Here is a 20,211-nt window from a genome sequence, read left to right on the forward strand (position 1 = left end):
ACAACTCAATAAAATAAACAAGAAAATGCCTTACATTATGACATTTATTCAGTATCTGAAAATATTTTGAGAAGGTTAAATATATCTGGAGCAGTTTCTCTGATGAGTTCTTAAGCATTCCAAATTGCCCAACTGAAAAGCCACCACTTTTTTTTAATGTAGTATTTGATTATGTTTAAAAACATAAACCTATATAATGCATCAAGGGGAAAATATATGCCCCAGTGAATCGGAGAGTGATATGTTGGCATTTCATTGGTTTTTGTGTTGGATAAACATCAAGAGATCCATACAAAAACTGGCAGAGGACGAAAGACTCAGCATCTGAACTAAGTTGCTGGAAAAAAAAAAATCTAAATGCTTCCTCCTCCTTGAGCAGTTATTGGTTTACTGAGTGCCTCAGTGAGCGGGAACTGTTGTTCTTCCCTCCTCACAAAGAGATCCTATGGAAAGCGTGTAACAAAATGAACTGCTTCTATTCCTCAAGAACACTCAGGACTAAGTTGGTTCTGTGAGGTGTGTGGGGAAGACTCCCAGTGCAAAGCAGCAAGCCCACCTCAAAACCATTAAAAGGGGCTAGAGGTCATCCTCTATCAGGAGCTGTTCAAAAGCTAAATTCTGCTATTACAACACTAGTTTCCTCCCTTTAAAAACTGAGAAAACTGCCCTCTTTTTTCAAAATGATCAATAGTTATGTCCCCTTTTTGGAGACTGTTAGCAAGTTCTGAAAAAGTCCAAATTCCTAAGCTGGGAATTCAAGGTACTCCTCCAGTCTTGCCCCAACCTACCGTCCTGGACTTGTCATGTCTCTGAGCACTACCTCCCAGGCTCTCTACCTTTAAGTGAAACTCTTCCCACTCTGCAGAAACAACCTGAGCCTTCTGGCCCCCCATGCCTCCTTCTAACAGGTGAAGTCATTCCTCCCCCATCAGCTTTATATCCCTTCTCACTCCTTCCCATCCCCTCTGTGTTTTGAAACCTAACTAATCTTTCAAGTTTCACTGCCCCCATCCATCTACAATCAGGCAACGTGCATTTCCCCAGCTCCCACCATGAGCCAACGGGGATAGCAGCTGGGGTAGCACAGTGAGCTCAACAGAAAAGTCACACACCATCCTCCTTCTCTCAAAGTATTCCTCCCTCAGCTAGACAGGGTATCTCCTTCTCTGAGCTCCTGCGAAAATGTGCTACGTTGCTTTCCATTTATTTACACATACTGCTCATCTCCGCAAAGCACGAGCTCTCAGGAGACAGCTTGACGATATGTCTTGGAAAATCTAGTACAGGGTTAAATACATACTCACTTGGCAACATGGAAAGCAGGAGGTATCTGGACTCTGGGACAGAAAACCCAACTGAAAGTCATCTTTAATCAAACCACCAGGGCCTTGATACTCACACCCACAAAATAGGAGAAGCAAGCATCAAATGAAATAACATATGGGAACATACTTTTTAAATTATCGAATAATTTTTGTAATTATTCAATTGATGTTGATGGTAACTATGTCCCCTGTAACTCCTCAGTGAAAGAAGCATCATATAAACCAAATGTGTTATTTTAGCAATCATGATTGCTTTTCACTGGTTCTACAAATAAGCTATGCTACGGAGAGTATTATTTTATTTCAAATAGTCAAGTTGTGACAACATGAATTCCTGTGTTCTTCTTAATAGGAGAACTTACGACTCTATAAACAACTTTAAAAATACCAGAAGGTCATCTTCGTTATATCCCTATGAATGGAAAGAATCCATTAAAACAACAGTGGTTAACCTGCTGGCCCACCCAACTGGGACTATGTTCCCATTTTTTAAAAAGGCAAAGGTGGGGAGAGCAAAGAGACAAAGCTCAGAATGTCACAAAAAAACTTATTAGAAATCTGCTTTAAAGGAAATGCCATTTAATGTAAATATTCTGTTACATCATATTAATATCATGTTCATAAAAATAAGTTTATTCTAGAATCTCAGAGTACTTCCCTCGGATATCATCGTCATTAAGGCCTCACAGTAAGTGGAAGTTATACTTAAGATGGGCGGCCCGGGTTGCTCAGTGGTTTAGTGCTGCCTTCAGCCCAGGGCATGATCCTGGAGACCTGGGATCAAGTCCCACATCAGGCTCCCTGTGTGGAGCCTGCTTCTCCCTCAGCCTGTGTCTCTACCTCTCTCTCTCTCTCTCATGAATAAATAAATGGAATCTTAAAAAAAAAAAAAAAAAAAAAAAGATTTCTCCAACTGGGGGTCCCTGCCTGGCTCAGTTGAGGGGTTGATCTTGAGGTTGTAAGTTTGAGCCCCACTGGTTAAGTATGGAGATTACTTAAAAATAAAGTCTTAAAAAAATTTTCCCCAACTGAATATTCAAGAATAGAGACTATATGCTTAATAGTCATGAAAAATACATCTGTCTCTCACATCTGAACAGTCCAGACTCACCATCACCATAAACCAGAAAGACTAATGTAGAAGCAGCATTAAAAAAGGAAGAAACAAATATTACCCCTGTGGCTGCCACAGAACTACCCTCTGTGTATCTATTATTACTTGTTTTTTGTGGTCAGTGACCTGAGTCCATGAGGACCTAAAGCCGGAATATTTCCAATGGCCATGATGAAGCCAGGACGCCAACCCAGAGCAGGTGTTGTCTCAGCCGCCTATGTTCTATCAGATCACTCATCCTTCCCACAAAACCCAGCTCCATGAGGTCCTTCACCTGTGTCCCTCCTACACATTGTGGTCAGACCCCAGGAAATTAAATAAACAGATGACTTAAGGAGATCTAAGTTTTGGTCCTAGCTAACAGACTTGCTGTGTAACTAAGTCAAGTTCACTTATACCACCCACCTAAGTTTCCTTATCAAAAAAATGTTAACAATACTATGTGTCTCGCTTCCTCAAAAAAAAAAAAAAAAAAAACTATAAATCACCCTGGAAATGTTCAAAATTATTTCTGTATTCTGATTCTCAAAATAGATTATTTAATTAAGCTGCCTTGACCTTGAAGTCCATATGGTTTTCCCCGTATTATGTTGACTCCTTGGAGCAGGGGTCAGCAAACTATGCCCACCCAAGATTTTGTAATGCAGTCACACCCATTCTTATACATATTGTCTATGGTTGCGTGCAAGGGCACTTAGAGTTGAGTAGTTGCACGCCGCACAGTTTATGTTGCAAAGTCTCAAGTATTTACCATCTGACCCTTTACAGAAGTTAGCCAGCCTCCACACCTTACATACCAGAGGCCAAAGAGAGCAACAAGTTACAACGAATTTTGAATTTTTCCCAAGCTATTGTATTTTCCATACGTATATCTTATTTGTCAAAAGATTTAATATATTGTAATATTAATATATTGTTAATATATTGTAATATTGTAATATATTGTATAGAGAGAAAACCCACTAAGTTAGAAAGCCACTTTTTTGTAAGTAATAAAACTATATTAAACCATCTAAGCCCACAAAGATACAGGGCTGAAAAATGAATTTCTAAAATTTTCTGTACTTCTGACTAATCATCTCTGAGTTCTAGAAAATAACCATTCTTCAATTTAAAAAAAATGTAAAACTTCTCTTTGAAACTTTCCAATATTTGAATTAAAATAAAGGGAAGAGGAAAATAGCTCTGGATATAAATGAAATACTTCCCAGGATTTCCAGGGTGAAACTTTATTACCATGCCCTCTCTGTCTCTCTCTTTTCAAGTAGTATGCCAATCCTTTTGTGGCACAGTAGAGTTCTGGTTTTGAAATTTTTTTGTGTGTAAATAAGTTTGCTCCGTTTCATACTGTGAATAGGCTACGTGTATCCTGTTCCTAAACATCTGCTTAAATGCCAGACAGGAAAGTGTGCAGCATGTTTTAACAAGTAGACTTCCTCTGTTTCTCAAAGCCTTCAAATATTTAGTTTCAAAATGAATACACTGTAAGCCAAAAAATTACCACCCATCCGATTACTTTGTCATTCCTACTGTAAAGATTTATGAAAAATGCGAGGAGGAGGAGGAGCAGACGCTGTCGATGATGTTGGAGCTGGGAAAGTAATGAGAGTAACGAAGGCAATCAAGAAAAGTAAAAGTGGGAAAAAGCCATTAAAGCCCATAACGACCTACTGGGAAATACCTTTTCTTTTCCCCTCATTGTCTGTAACCCTCCAAAAAAAATTATTACTTGTTACCCATAAAAAGTCCTAAGATTTTAAAAACACACTGAATTTCAGAGGTCGCTAAACATAAGCCATTTATTTTGTGGATGAGACAAAACTGAGGTCCAGAAACACTAATTGTCACACCCTGTGGATTAGGGAGTTAGTGGCAGGACCAGGACCAGAATCTAGTTTCCTGATCCTCAGTTCAACACACTTCCCATTAGACTCGGTTCTCTGCCCTGCAAACCATAATGTGCCCCTTGGCACCTACCAGCTAAATTCTTTTTAAAATATGCCCAAACACCCCTATCAGAGCCCGGACATTCACAATACTCTTTTAAATAGTATCTGTGGGCACATGTTTTTTCCAAGCACAGACTATCTATCTAGAACACTGCTTTGACCTCATAAGACTAGGAGTCACAATAAAGCAGGAGAATAATCAAAGAGCTAATAAGGACTTCAGGCTGTCCCCTTGTATTTTGTCTTGATGATAATCAGTTTGAAAGAAACACCCTCTCTCCTACCCCCCAGACACACACACTCAAGACTAAACAGCAATATTCCATAAAAAGACCAGATCTAGCCAGTGTTATTATCTGTCTGACATTTGGGTTATTCTTGTGAGTAACTCATAAAGCAATGTGGGTGTCTGTGATTATTTGAGTACACATGGCAAACCATAATTGGTCAAAAAATAATAAAAGACATTTTTCCGTGACAAAAATACTGTATTGCATGACAACATGGCTGTGTGACAGCATTCAGTGGACCGCAATACTTTCTCCCTTTACAAAAAAGTAAAAACACCACAAAAATTTTAAAAGTGAAAAGCTTTCTTTTCAATAACCCCCATAGTTCGTATTTAAATTAGTTATAAAAGATTAAAAGGTTTTGAGTGCTGACAGCATGCCACTAGCATTTTTCCCCTAAATCCATGTCATATATCAATTTATAATCCAACCTTTTGATACAGAGCCGAAATGTGGCAAAAGATGCAAGTCCGTACTCCTCTATACAGCCGAAATTCAGTTTTTGACAATTTTTAGAATTTTTCTAGAACGTGACTCTTCATAAAGGAGAAATTCTAACTTAATCACCACTATCCAAATTTTGCAACAGGAGTCAGATCCAATGCAAATTCTCCCTGCTACTGAGCAGACAAAAATCTCAAGCTGATCCATGCAAGTCATGCACGAGGGTCTTCCTCTGACACCTATTCCCTTCTGTCCTCTTGATATCTCCTATCACCACAGGCTGCGTAAAGGATAAGCCATGAGGGGCAATATCCTGCTTGCCATTTCTCTGAGAAGCCAAAAAAGCAGAGTAAAAAAGTATTCGGCAAGCTATTTAAAAGATCTCACGAAAGCAGCAGAATATTCGCACTGAGATACAGAAGCCCATTCAAGCAGGGAGCCGGGTGAGTGGAGGAGTAGGTCTAAACGCTCCGATCTCATAAAACTCTATTCGGGAAGGACAGTTAGGGACCGTGGAGGAACTCACCCACTCGGAAGTTCGTGGCCGTCAGGGTGTCGGCAGCATGACCATTCTCACTAATGAGAGTGGTGGTGTTCCCCTTCTCACAGCTGTTCTGACAGCTGCCCTTGGTGCAGGTCACTTTACAGATGCTCGGAGTAAAGACCACCTTGATGCGGCCAGTGTGGTTACTCACTAGGAGCGGAGGCAGGGAGAAAAAGAACAACAAACACATCAGCTTAGTATCCATGAACGTGCCTTGGAAGGTTTTTGTTTTTTTTTTTTCTCTCTTAAAAAAAAGGGGGGAAAAAGGAAAGGAAAGGAGAGGGGGAACGAGAGAGAGCCCACAACCCGACAGGTTTAAGGGAAGAGGGAAGCCTTTAGTGCTCGCTGCTCTGTATCCAGTGGTGTCTCTGAAACAGGAGTAGGAAGCTTAGCAAACAGAACTCTGGGATGCACTCCAAAACCACATTTGAAGTCGAGTCACTGGAGTGGGATTACTAACCACAATGCTGCACTTTATTCACGGGCAGACGAAGAGCAATACGGAGGGCACGACATGAAAGAGCCAACCCTGACAGGCAGATGGAATGCAAAGAGGTTGGCCATGCACCTCGTGGTGAATAAACGCTTGTGTCCTCAACTTGCATACTTTCCCTGTTTCTCCGCTTATTAAGTCACTATTTGCAGTCCGACCCCTGGAAATGTTTTAGGCATGCGGCATGTCTGAAAACATCTGTCTCAAATCTCCTGGCACTCTCAGCTGAAGTGATCAAATCCTGTGACGCAGCTGTGGGAGCCCATTTCTTTTTCACAACTCTGGGGCATTATTTCTCCATATTAATTTATGCAACCTGTATTTTGTTTTACTGTCAACAGGGTCCATCTAAAAAAAGGGAGGGCAGGTCACGAGGCTAAAGGGTTGCCCCTGTCAAACTGCCATCCTGGAGCCCTCGGCTGTTGCTATTCACAGGCCACCTCAGGCAGGTATTTCCTGCATTCACATGACCCTCCCCTTAAAACCAGATGCTATAACCAGACTGCACAGCAGAGGCACCAGAGACTCACAAAATGGGCACTGATCTCAAAGTCAGATTCTGGTTTATAATCCTGGCTCAACCATGATGTGACTCTGGACAGGTCATCTCACCATTTCTCCGAAACATGAGAGAATTGCAACTGATGTTTTCTAGCTAGATATGACTTCCAGTATCTCTTATCAGGGGTCAGCAAACTGTGGGCTGGGGATCAAATCTGAACCACTCCCTGTTTTTGTAAATAAAGTTTTATTGGAACACAGCCACACTTCCTCCTTTACATATTATCTATGGCTGCTTTTGTGCTGCAATAGTAGAGTTGCACAGAGGGTGTATGAGCTCACCCAGAACTGCCATTCATGGCCAAGTCTCAATATAGATTCTATGGCAGAGCACAAGACAGAAACTCTAGTCTGACTTCTATGTCTGTGATATGCTCCTACTCCTCCATCCAGGCCCTTCCTCTTTCCAGCATCCAAGGCAGAAAGCAAAGTGGTAGCAGCAGCTGGACCCAAACAGTTCATCTCTGAGACTAAGGACGGTAGGAAGTAGTACCCTTCCTATCACCACTGTGTTACTTTAGTGGCCAAAGAGACTAGCACTAGGCCAGGCTTTCTGTGGCTATCCCCTGCCTACCAGAAGCAACTCTGCCTTGGTCTGACCAAGATTATATTTTCAGGAAGTCATCCAAGAGGCCTCTATAGGCCCTCAACAAAATAAACTGTGGTCAAATCTGAGCTTTGGCGAAACAAAAAAACCTTAACAAAAAAACAAACAAACAAACAAACAAAAAAAAACACCGCACACACACACATTAGAATTTCAAAGATAGAATGGGACCTCAAAGGTCCTCTGACACAACCTGTATTTAAACATCTCTAGTGATAGGGAGCTCATTATCCACTAGGATAGCACATTCTAGTTATAAGCTGTTCCTAGCAACTGTTCTTCCTTTTTGAGCTCAAGTGTGTCAGTTGCACCCCTTAATCCCCACCCTGGTCCCTCCCCATGGTCTCACAATCTAATAATGCTTCTTCCACAAGACAGTCTTCAACTACTCAAAATTAACTACACCAAGTAAGCAAAGAATGCACAAGTTAGCAGGAACCTGAAGAGATCAGCTTGGGTTGGCCCTCTCACTTAACATGGAGTCTTCCAGAAAAAAAATAGCCTCAGTTCTTTTCAAATGTTTTTCCAAGAATATTACCCATTCTCATTCAGTGGTTCTAAGACAAGAGAAAGGACACATAGTGTGAAGTGGGGAGATATCCTAGGAGCTGACCAGATCTTCCAGCACCTTGCAAAATGGCATCCAGAAACTTTTTCTATAATGGGCCAAATAATGAATATTTTAAGGCTACAGGCCTAATGGACTCTTTGGGCAACTATTTAACTCCGCTGTGATAACAGAAAAGCAGACTGTCAAAAACAGTATGTCAATGAATGGTTGTGGCTATATTCCAATAAAACTTTATTTAAAGAAACAGTTGGCAACCACTGCTTTGAATGCTTACACGACATTTAAAATGTTTGGGTGCACCCAGAAATTTAAAAAACTACAATAGAATGTTGATTCCAGAGTCAGGCGAAATTCATATAGCTCGGCTTTTTTTTTGTTTTGTTTTGTTTTGTTTTTACAGTAGAATACATACACCCACACAAACAAACCAGCTCACACTCTAAATTGTCAGACCATGCTTACAAATATCTTGAGAATACTTTGTGTATCTAAGTGTGTGAAGCCATTTAAAAAAGAGAGAGAGACAATATCGTGCCACTTCAAAAGAATATAAACTTCTATTTTTTCTGGCTCTTGGTACAATAATGAAATTAGAAATGGTGTGCCAACTATTTTGTCTTCTCTGGCATTAACTCGTGGCACCAGCAGCTGCCATGCAGATGCTCATACCGTCACCTAAATTATGCTCACTTAGGCGAAGAGAGACATCCAAAGAAAGCAAGCACTTAATCATTATTCCCATTTCACCTCTCAGCTACAGTAGTCACTTTATAGGCACTTGAGATTCTCCGGGCCTATTGTTTTTAAAACTTATTCTATTTCTTTGCCAAAAAAATTTTTTTGGCCTGGAATCATTTGGATTTTCAAAAGGCAGAGACAGTTTCATATGACTTAATTCTGATTTTTACAATGCTCACATCTTCTTGGAAGAAGACACATTTTATTTCATATTTCCCTTTGTGTTTTACTAACATCTGCTATAAAGTAGTCTAATTCTAAAGCAGACACAAAATCCTAGCAGGTCCTCTTGTCTTCACAAAGAATTGATTTCTTCATTACACTAGCTCTTGTCTTCTACAACAATCTCAAAATCAGTACTGAAAAGCTCACAGCTTCTTTTGACGCTAGATGGTCATTTGTAGCTCTAATAGGATCTCCATAAATATTAAATGGATTAGAAAATACACTCTTCCATCCCCTTGTAAAATCATTTCTATGCATTCTATATATCATTTCTAGGGTATCATGTACAGTTTAAGTTTCAAAGTACCCAAGAGTAAGGTAAACTGCTCTGAGTTTCAAATTCCTCACATGTGACAAGCTCAAGACAATACCACTTATCTGTTAAGAGTTTGTGGGAATTTAGCGACAGTGGCAGTGAACTTTCCTCCAGAGACCCCTTTGCAAGAGGCACCTTCCTCAAATGCTTTGAGTAAACATATACTCAAGAACCCCACATGCTTGCATCTAGGAAGTACCTAGTAAATATAGAATACATGAAGTGACCCCAGGGAAGACTGTCAAACCCCATGGAGATCACGGATTCCACTGTGGTCTAATAAGGCCTTGCTTCACCGGCAAGGAGACTAAAGTCCATGATGAAATCAGTAGTCTAAGACTGTCCCTGGAGCACTAACACTGATTAAGAATTACAAATTTGGGAAGCAAAAGTCAGGCCAATCGGAAGTTAATAGGGAAAACTGCTTGGCACGGCTTTCATGCTTGGTCCCTCTGGTGAAAAAATGTCATTTTTAGATCCCCATAGTCAAATCAGTCCCCAAAATCCTAAGCAAGCACTTTCAAACCTTGCATTTTGAGGTGTTGGCCAGGACCACAGATTGCCTGGAGCCATGCAGCACCTCCATTGGGCCTCCTAGTCAGCCAGTCAGTCAAGACACTCAAGAGTCAACATCCTGTCTGCAGGTTGTGCCAGACCCCATGCAGATTTCAACCTCCAGGAAGAGGTACTGGTACGTGGTTTAGAACAAACCACAGACATTCAGAGTGTATGGTGAATGGGATGGAAGGGAAGACAATATCTTCCCAGTATGAAAAGCTTTCACTTCTGCTTCCAAATCATTAACAGAGAAAAACTCAAAAATTTGAAAATTGTCACCGACCAATGGACTTCAGTCTAGAAAAGAGCCCAGCTGCCACCTTTCAATCACTAGCCTATGATGGAACCGAAAGCAAAGGCAGCCAAAGAAATGAACAGAACAAGTTCAAGACTCACATCAGATGTCATGCATAAATACAGCCTCCCCTCATGCTGTGACAGCACATGACCATTCATCCCATTTTAAAAACAGGGACCAAGTAGCATAGGCTCTGGGAAGGAGAAGCACCTTCTCTGTGTTTAAAAGACATTGCCCTGCATTAACTGAGGCTCTTGAAAGAGACTTTGGAGGTGATTCAATACACAGGACACATGTGAGAGACGGAGCAAAGGGCTTGTTCTCCTGCTGCAGTCCATGGCTGCCCGAAGGCCAAGAATTCTTTGAAGGACAAATCATAAAAGTATTAAATAATGCTAAGAATAACAGGGCTTCATTGTTCTGCTCTCCAGGCTTGCTTAACTCCTCACAGACTACTAAAATAATTCCTGGAGAAAACTCTGTGTTCCTCGAGAAAGGTGCAATGCAAACAAACTTGTATCACCGTCTGTGACTTCATCAGGTGGCTCTAGTCCTGGAACATCCGCCAAGAGGGAAACATCCTCCAAGAGGGAAACTCAGAGGAGATTTCTAGGTATGATTGAGCACCTCCTCAGATAAGAATCTAGGAGTTACATTCCAGTAGCATCTCTTGAGGTTTTTGCCAGGTACATGTAACTAGGTGAAGAAGCAGAGGAAGAACTGGTTGCTACCCAGATGATACACATTTAAAGGAAAGTCCATGTGAGTTTCCTCTCCTGTTCAACCCTCCATTAATATCCACTCAAGGAAATTATATCAGTTACTTTTCTCTCTCACACATCTATACAAGATTTCCTCTCCTTTTTTATACATTAAAGGAAATAAATTCTTCTTCTTTGCCTTTCTATATGTCCGTTAAATCACTTAATGTAAGAGTAAATTTCTGGATATATTCTGAGCTCCTTACAGAATTGCCTACTGCTCATCAAAAAGCAGGCATCAAATGTATACCATGCTTGAAAATGTGACCACAGTCCCTAAAATATCCACCTGGGCAGAAACACAGCAGCAACCTAGTCACGTACTCTCTTATATGACCTCACTCCCTGAATCACTGAGAAAATAAAAGCTATAAAGACCCAGGCCTACCAACTTACCTGTATCTGTAGCTGTCCTGCCTTCCCCTTGATGAAAGAAGAGGTTCTAGCTAAAGCCAGCTCCCCTTCACCTAACCCCTTGCTAAACCAGTGGATCCCTTCCTCTTTTACAGACTCAAAGACTTGCTTTTCTTCCCATCTGCTCGCATGCAAACACATTGTGCTCTTGCCCAAAATATCAAGAATATTGTCTCCATGCCTCTCTACTGCAGGTAATGCTCTATTTCTCTGCTCTCCTTACAGCAAAACTTCTCCAAAGAGCTGCTCTACTGGCTATCTCCACTGCCGCCCCAACCTTTCTCTTTTGAACTTTGCTGCAGTTAAGCTGTTGCTGTCCATACTTCACCAAAATTGCCCTTGTCAAGGCCATTGGGGTCTCCACATTGCCAAATTCACTGGTAAACCTTCTGGGTCTTTCTTCCTTGAACATTCAGCCTGACACACAAGGACATTCTGCTTCGTAACACACTTTCTCCACTGGCCTTCTGAGTTATTCTAACTCCTTCATGGGTCTACCTTGCTGTCCACTGCTCCTCATGACCCTATCCAGGGAAGGGCCCCAGAGCTCAGCCTCTGTAGCCTTCTCTTTTCCCTACTGACTTCCTAGATGATATCATCCTGTTCTAGCTCATGGATTTAAAGATGACCTATAAACTTACATATAGAAAATGTTTAATTCTAGGCTGGACTGCCTCTACCTTGTATGTGTGTGCACCCAACCAACCAATGATCTTTCTATACTATTTGATTATCATCATGAGAATATAATCTCCATGCCAACAGGAATGTATCTGGTCACTATTATACGCCCAACATGTTTCTCATAGTAAGTGCTCCAGAACAGTAACTGAATGAACAAACTTCACTGAAAGAAACTAAATAAGTAACATTTATCTATGAGTTAATTGCCAGTAGTGTTAAAATAGTAAAGAATAATCCTATTAAACCTTTAGCCTCAAAACATACCTGCTATATGCTGTATGTTTTGCTGTATGTCAAAGAGTAATGTTTTAGCCATAAAAGTTTCAGATCAAGCAAAAACACAATTGTTATTCAGGAAACCCTGCAATCATTACAAAACACATTTTTCCCAAAATCATTAAAACATTACCCCAAAATGGCCAATGACAAAAAAAAACCTGAAATTTTTCAATTAAACATGCCAATGAGAGAATAACTGAATAAACAGGAAACGGAAATTTCTCAAACACTTTTTCAAAAGAAAAACAATTATTTGCTCCCAGTTTCACAACAACTAATGCACAAATCAAACTGACGCATGATAGAAACTTCCTTTAATTTTGTAAATAAGAGTTATAATTATGTATAAGGAGCTTTTAAACCTATTTTTTGTTGTTGTTTACTAAGTATCCACACCCTTTGTCAGGCAAAGAACTAGGAAATCAAAAACATTATTATTGAGATTCTACAAGCCTGATATGAATTGCCACTGGGCCATAAAACCCACCCTATATACCAACCATGTTTGAGGGGCACATGGTTTGAGGGGCTCAGTGGGTTAAGTGCCAGACTCCTGGTTTCACCTCAAGTCATAATCTTAGTCAGGACTCAGTGCCAAGTCAGCTTAAGAGTCTTCCTCTCTTTCCCTGTCTTTCCTTCCCCCTGCTAATGTGCCTTCTCTCTCTCTCTGTCTCAAATAAATAAATAAATAAATAAATAAATAAATAAATACAATTTTATGAAATACATGTTGGTTCCCAGCTCAGGGAGACTGGCCAAGAGACTAGTCAGAGATCCACAACAAAGATGGTAGATTTCATCCCAAATTTCCACATATTTCAGGAATCTGGTCTAATTTCCTATTTCATTCAGTCTTTGTTTTACCTTGACTCCAGACATAAAATCTCAGACTGTCACCTAGAATCACATTTTCTCAGCCTTCAATCTTGCCTTGCCAACCAGACACCCACTGCACCAGGAGGACTCTAAGCAACACACCTTGAGACCATGGGATTGGTTTTCATCTTTCCTTTTTCTCCTCAGGATTTCTACTCTTTTAACACCAACCATAAGTTCCCTTCTCTAAAAATATTTTTTAAAAGATCCTATTTTTATCTCTGGAACAAAATCAAGTATGTTTAAAGGTGTAATATATTTTACAGTCAAAAGACTAACTTTTACCCAACAAATTGCTCACCCAGCAGGATCGGATCCAGTGTTTGGGGAAAAAAATAAAGTCATACTAAAAGTGGAAAACTAACACAACAAACCAATGCTTTTTGACATTTTCATATTCTGATCTTTTTTTTGTAAAATAATTTCTTTAACATTCCCCAAGGGGACTCAACTGTTCAGGCAGGCATATATCAGCTATCAAATAAGGAATACCCAGCAAAGTTCAGGGCAGGCTCTGGACTGCAGTCCAGGAAAAGAGATGACCACACTCTGAGGAACCTCAGTCATGGCATCCTGCAACTGCAGTAGGCTATTTCACAGTGGTTCCTTTGACAAGACTTTAAAAATTCTCCTGTCTAGAACATATCTGGAAATCTCTGCTCCTAATCTTGAATACCAGGAAATCTACTATTGCCAATCTATCCAGAAAGGATGGTGGCATCTGAAATGCTGTGGCACATTCCCAGGGCTCAGTCAGCTAAGCATTCCAGGTGGCTCAGTCAGTTAAGCATTCAACTCTTGGTTTTGACTCAGGTCACCATCTCATGGGTCAAGAGATCAAGCCCCAGGTTGGGCTCAGTGAGGAGTCTGCTTGGAGATTTTCTCCCTCCACCCCTCCCCACACTCATGCTCTTACACTCTCTCTCTCTCAAATAAATAAATAAATCTTTAAAAAGAGAGAGAGAGGGACGCCTGGGTGGCTCAGCAGTTCAGTGTCTACCTTTGGCTCAAGGCGTGATCCTCGGTATGGTCTGGGGATCAAGTCCCACATCAGGCTCCCCACAGGGAGCCTACTTCTTGCTCTGCCTGTGTCTCTGCCTCTCTGTGTCTCTCATGAATAAATAAAATCTTGGAAAAGAAAGAGATTGAGAGAAACATCCCCAAGGTGACAAGACTTAACTCAGTTCATAACATAAAATGAAGCAAAAAAGAAAGAGCAGAGGGGGGAATACTCACTGTATCTATGTTCTCAATACTGAATTGAGAATGTAGTCCACCACCTGGATCTAGAATCCTCACAATTATGGGAACCATACTTGGGAAGGGTTCTGTGAGTTTGTCCAGGGAGGTTTTCTTTTTTTTTCTTTTTTGGCATCAACATTCAAGATGCTACTCCCTCTCAGAGTTTGTCTCCCAAGAGAGAAATACCATTTAGAAGATGCATTTTTTTTTTCAAGTGAATATCTCTACCTTTCTTTAAAAACCCATTCTGGTCTTTGCAGCAACACAGTTAAAGATCACACACACAGCCATGGGAGGACAGGCTTTCTACAACTGACAAGAGAGGATTGCACTGCTGTCCATGAGCCCAGAGAACAAGGTGCAGAGCAGTGAACACTTATATGTCTTGTACTCATACAATCTGGCTAGCTTGCATGGTCTCCTTACAGAAAGCAGGGATTAGATATGCTTCACATGATTCAAATTTTCTGTGCATTAATTTTGGAACAGAATTAGGTTTTATTTATCCCCACATTTGTTGTTTTTCCAAACAGAAGTAAATGGAGGCATTTGTTATCAGTCTATCACTCACCATTTCCATAAATAACATCTGTTTATTTGTGTGTGTGGAGAAGCAAGTCTGACTCAAAAGGCGGATCACCTACTAGGCTATTTGTTTACCAAAGAAAAAATTTCATGAATTATCACAGCTCCATTAAGTGGGGGCCACTTCTCATAAGGGTACCAGATTATATCTACTATACACTTTGAGAATTAGGATTCCGTATTATTTACATACTGGTTTTGACAAATCTTCTTGACACATATTTCTGACAAAAACAAACTCCTTCAAAGAAAGTTGAGACCCCTTCCCATCAAGAGCAAATCTAGCCTCACATCCTCAGCATTCCACACAGAGCCTGGGCATTAGTTGAACCAAAATGCCCAAAAGTCCTCTCTCACATGCCTACTTCCTTCATGTACAGTTTTCTGCCCTTAGAAAACATTTCTTCCTTTTTCTCCAACTTTTATCCTTTTGAACCAACCCACTTATCCCTTCTCTATACAGCTTTCAGCAAGCTAGACATGCCAGTTTGGACAGTGCATCTCTCCATCTTCCCTTGGCTTTTAGCACATAATTCAATTTACACATATTTTCCTACTTTACCAATCTTCCTTTGGCCTCAATCAAGCCCAAGAAAACAATTTGTATCCTTACCCTCCTTCTCTATTTGTAATGAACATCCCACTGGGTGGTTCTCCCTCTTTGAGACAAAAAACGCTTAGGTGGTGAGAGGGGAGCACCATGGGAAAGAATGCAGGGTTAGGAAATGAAGAGAAGTTGAATCAAAGGTAGTATGAATCCAGGTGAGGAATACACAGGCATTCCACTGTCTACCAAAAGGGCAAAGAAGCAACTTTTACTCCAACTAATAACTGGAAGTCACAAAACTTTAAAGGAGTTGAGAGCCATTGGGGTTCTATCATCTCCATAAGGAGGTTTAGGAACTTCCCTCTCATGCTCAAGGCAGACACAAAGAAGAAAATGGTCTAGCATACTTTACAAAATTTAAATTCTGCCTGAAAGAAGAAAAAAGAACTCAAAAGACAGGGCAGACTTTGGAGATCCAAACTTCCTATACCCTGTGCAAGTATTCTGAATCACTGGAGCTGCCAAGCTGGAAACAATACCTTGATGTGCCTCTCAGAAATTCCAATTCTGTCACAGAGGCAGTTTAAGTCCAGAGCAAAGAGATATAATTTGAAAGCATTTCATTGTAAGAAACCCTAAGGAAGGTGAAGATATGAACGATTTTGTAACTGCCAAAACAACTCTTCAGTTTGATGGGTTCTGTTGAAAGAAAAAAATCCGCTGAAGCAATTGGCTATATGGAAGAAAAGTGGCATTTTTAATCGCTGAATTTAGAAGTACAGAATCAGAGGAATCCAAGCTTGCAGAATACAGATTCTGTCATTTACTTTTTGTTCTCCTCCCCACAGCACGAAATTCTCTCTGGCTCAGTTTTCTAAATGACTCCATCAAATGGCCCCAATGATGCTCTCTAAGGGATTAATGCCAAATTCAATAGAACTCATCATTAGAAAAGATTTCAGCCTAAACATCCCTTTTCTCAAAGTTGTGTTAGATCGAGCTTGTATTTATCATGTGATAAATAAGATTGAAAAATGATTAACTGCCAATAAAAAAATGAATTGATGTGTAATCGTACATTGTAACTTCTCCAGCTTTCAGGTTAATTCTTTTTAGGTCACTCATTCTCCACTTTCCCCCTCCTCAAGATAGTGCCTCTCCTGTTGAACGCTGTGATGGTTTTAAAATCTATCCACAAATTCTTTTGAAATCCAATTCTGCTCCCCTTGAGCATGGGGCTAGTCTTAGGAACTCTTGTCTAAAGAATAGAATAAAACAGAAGTGATGGCTTCAACTTCAGAGACCAGATCACAAAAGGCACTGCAGCTTCTGTCTTGGGCTCTCTCTCTCTCTCTCTCCAATCACTCCCTCTGGGGGGAAGCCAGCTCCCAGGCCATGAGAATACTTACAGAGCCCAGGAAAAGGTCCACATGGCAAAGAACCAAAGTCTCCTGCCAAATACCATGTGAGTGAGCCACCCTGAGAGTAAATCTTCCAGCCCCAGGCAAGCCTTCAGATGACAGCAGCCCCTGCTGATACCCTGATGGCAACTTCATGACAGAATTTGAGCCAAAACCAATCAGCTAAGGTATTTCTGAATTTCTGAGGCACAGAAACTGTAAAATAACATTTGTTGCTTTAAACCACTAAGGTTTAGGAGCGCTGGGGTAACTCAGTCAGTGAAGTGTCTGCCTTTGGCTCAGGTCCTAATCCCAGAATCCTGGGATCGAGCCCCAAATCAGGATTCCTGCTCAGCGGCAAGTCTGCTTCTTCCTCCTCCTCTGTGATCTCTCTGGCTCTCATTCTCTCTCAAATAAATAAAATCTTTAAAAAAAAAAAAAAACACTAAGGTTTGGATTAATTTGTTACACAGTAAAATATAAACACACACACACTTCTCTGCTTCTTTTTCCCTAGATTCTGAGAACACAGAAACTGAATTTATAGATCTTTCTAAATGTACAGAGCACTGTCTACATAAATGATGGACTCGTGTGCTGAGCACCTAAATTAAGCTATGGAGCTCACAGGTACACCACTATCATTTAGATGATACTCACACCCCTTCACAGACTACGAAACTAAGAGATATTCGTCAGAAACCTAACCAAGGTCGTTTTGTCAGGAAATGGTAGAGCTGGCATTTCAGTGTGAGCCTTCCCTCTTTCCTCACTGCCCAATGCTTCTCCTACACTTCGAAAGAGCATTTACTATGAAAACTACAGGATACTAAGCACCTGGGAAGGTTGGAGCAAGGGAAGGAAACAGACTGAGCACATACTATATGTTTGGCAGTACGTTAGGTTTCACTCACCTCATTTCACTCTTACAACAGACCTACAGAATAACTGCTAAGATTTTTATTTGACAGAGAAACTAATATTCAGAGGTTCAATGGAAAAGAATACAGTGAAACGAGTCACAGGCTCCACCCTCCAGGATCTTGCAAACTAGAGTGGAAAAAAAGACACAGATTAATGCCACCCAACCCATCTACCTCGTGAGACCGTGGCAGGGGCCATATGAAATAATTTGTATGGGTATAATTCATAAGCTGTTAAATACTATGCAAACCCAAGAGGATATCATTACATGTGGTCAGTTCTTAGTGGAGCAACTGTGAGGGAAAGCTCAAACTAGTGGTGACATTTACCCCATGATATATTAGATAGCAAAACCCACAAGAGCTTCTAAGTATGGAAAATTTCGTCTCAAGATGTTTGCTTTATGGTCATAATTATTATTTAAGACTCTAGAATCAAGTAAAGTTCCACTGTGGACTTTGATTCCTACATAATTTCCAGATAAGATCTGATTGCTTGACTTGGTTTGAAAGGTATCAAAATGGATTTCAACAAATTGAAACCCACTGATTAGAATGGCTTATTCTGTAATTAAGTTAAACAATTCTTGCCAGAAACTCTAAGTTTAGATAATTTTTAAGAGTTACTATCATTAAAGCCCTGCATATAACAATAAAGTTGACAGCTTTGTTTTAATGTCATCAAATTTAGGGTTGCACTCACTTAAAAATAACACATAAAGAGCTAAGTAGCACTCCTGTTTTCCACCTTTATTACGGAAGTATAGTTGAAACACAGTGTTACATTCATTTCAAGTGTACAACACAGTGAATCAACAACTATACAGGTTATACTATGCTCATCACAAGTGTAGCTACCATCTGCCACCGTATCAGATAAAGTAGCACTCTTCCCAATGAATAGATTGGTTTTGGTAATTTTAAACTCATTATATTTTTGGTTCCTAACAAACTCACATGAATATACATGTAGGGTAAATTTAAAATGATTAATATACTAATGTTATAATGTAACACACTGACTTAATGCATATCCGTCTCTTTATACAGTGGCTAGCATACAGTAAGTACTACACAGATGAGGAAAAAGAGAAAGATGGAATCTACATAGTGCCATTGGTGGGAACAAATGAGTTTATGTCCAAATTTCCTAATTATCTGATGCTCAGAGACAAGAATATAATTTCCAATACCTTCAGCAGGTCTTTAAAAATACGTATTATATGTTCTCGAGGTATATTAAGGTGTGGTTTGGAAACTGGGATCTCTGACAAGAAACATTATGAATCACTTTCTCCACTAAGAGTCTTTTTAAAACTTTAAAAAGAGGCATCTAATTTTACTCTATTTCCATGTTCAAGACATGGAAGAGCATGTCTGACAGGTATTTGCACACATACCCCACTGTGGTTGCCTGAAAACCCATACCAGAAAAAGATGCATAGGAAGCATGATGGGATTTCAGGGGTCTTACTGGAAAGGTTCCTGTCCATACTCCTTTAATGAACTGAAGCTAGACATTCTCCATTCGGTGTGAGCAAGAATCCAAGAGCTGAAAACATTTCTATTAAAAACCCAAATGGGTACTGAGATATAAATTTGGTAATACTGCAGGCTTTATGAAAGCCCAGGCCAGGCAGAGCAATTCTGAGTGCTCAATGTTCCCTGGATAGAATTGACCCCACCCACCTGCCTGTAGATCTATCAACACCCCGAGCTTTCTCAGGAAGAATAGGGTATAGACAGGAGAAAGGGAGTGAAGAAAAAAAAAAGCACCTGGGGTTTCTTCTCTAAAAGACAGCCTTTGGTGCTCTGACACATCAAGACACGCAGCTGTTAAAGGGAAGGGTTCAAACAGACTGTGTGCTAGCTGGGGTCTCTGCCTACAGTACAATGGCAGGGTGGGGGAGCACTGCACATGCTCTCTAGTGATGAGATTGTACGTTAAAGCTGTGCGTAGTAATATGGGAGATGCACATCTCAAGACAACACAGGAATGACCAGCCACATAAAGCCAGACCTTATGGAGACTAGAATATATACCTAAATAACTGGGAAGACATTAAAAATACATAGTACTTTCAGCAACTCATTATATATTGCCCTGTATCCAGAAAATGCTGTTGAACTTCATTCTTGGATCCAACATTAACATGAAAGCCTCTCTCGGCTTTTCCTCTTCTACTTGGTGTTCTCTTTTCTGTTCCAGTTGCTTATTGTTCAACTCTAACTTACAAATTCTTGAAATATTCTAATTAATCTTACTTCATCAGTATCATCCCTCTGAGGGAATGTTTTTTTGTCAGTCCACCTTAGGGCAGCTGGCCAACTCAGACCGGTTTTCCTAGGTCAAGTGCTTACCCATCTTCTAAGTCCACAGTGGCAAGAAGGAGAGGTCACCCAGAGTAGCATTTTTACTATCCTATGGATAGTAGGATACTGTGTAACCTATCAGATTAAAATGGTA

The 20,211-nt window shown here is 40.3% G+C and overlaps 1 protein-coding gene across 15 annotated transcripts in view; it reads right to left on the bottom strand.

Annotated features, from left to right (window-relative positions):
• LTBP1 (latent transforming growth factor beta binding protein 1) overlaps positions 1-20,211 on the bottom strand; it is a 392,301-nt gene that overhangs the window by 221,886 nt on the left and 150,204 nt on the right. For 8 of the 15 annotated variants that reach the window (XM_072770565.1, XM_072770564.1, XM_072770562.1 and 5 more), the window contains exon 5: positions 5,649-5,816. The exons of 2 other annotated variants lie outside the window; for them this stretch is intronic. In XM_072770565.1, the coding sequence (XP_072626666.1) occupies positions 5,649-5,816 (168 nt within the window). Of the gene's footprint in view, positions 1-5,648; positions 6,086-6,126; positions 6,245-20,211 lie in introns of those variants that run through there. 5 more of the 15 variants (XM_072770574.1, XM_072770573.1, XM_072770571.1 and 2 more) reach the window with 3 other exon arrangements.

The sequence above is a fragment of the Canis lupus genome, chromosome 12 (assembly GCF_048164855.1).
Source record: "Canis lupus baileyi chromosome 12, mCanLup2.hap1, whole genome shotgun sequence".
Taxonomy (NCBI): Eukaryota; Metazoa; Chordata; class Mammalia; order Carnivora; family Canidae; genus Canis; species Canis lupus.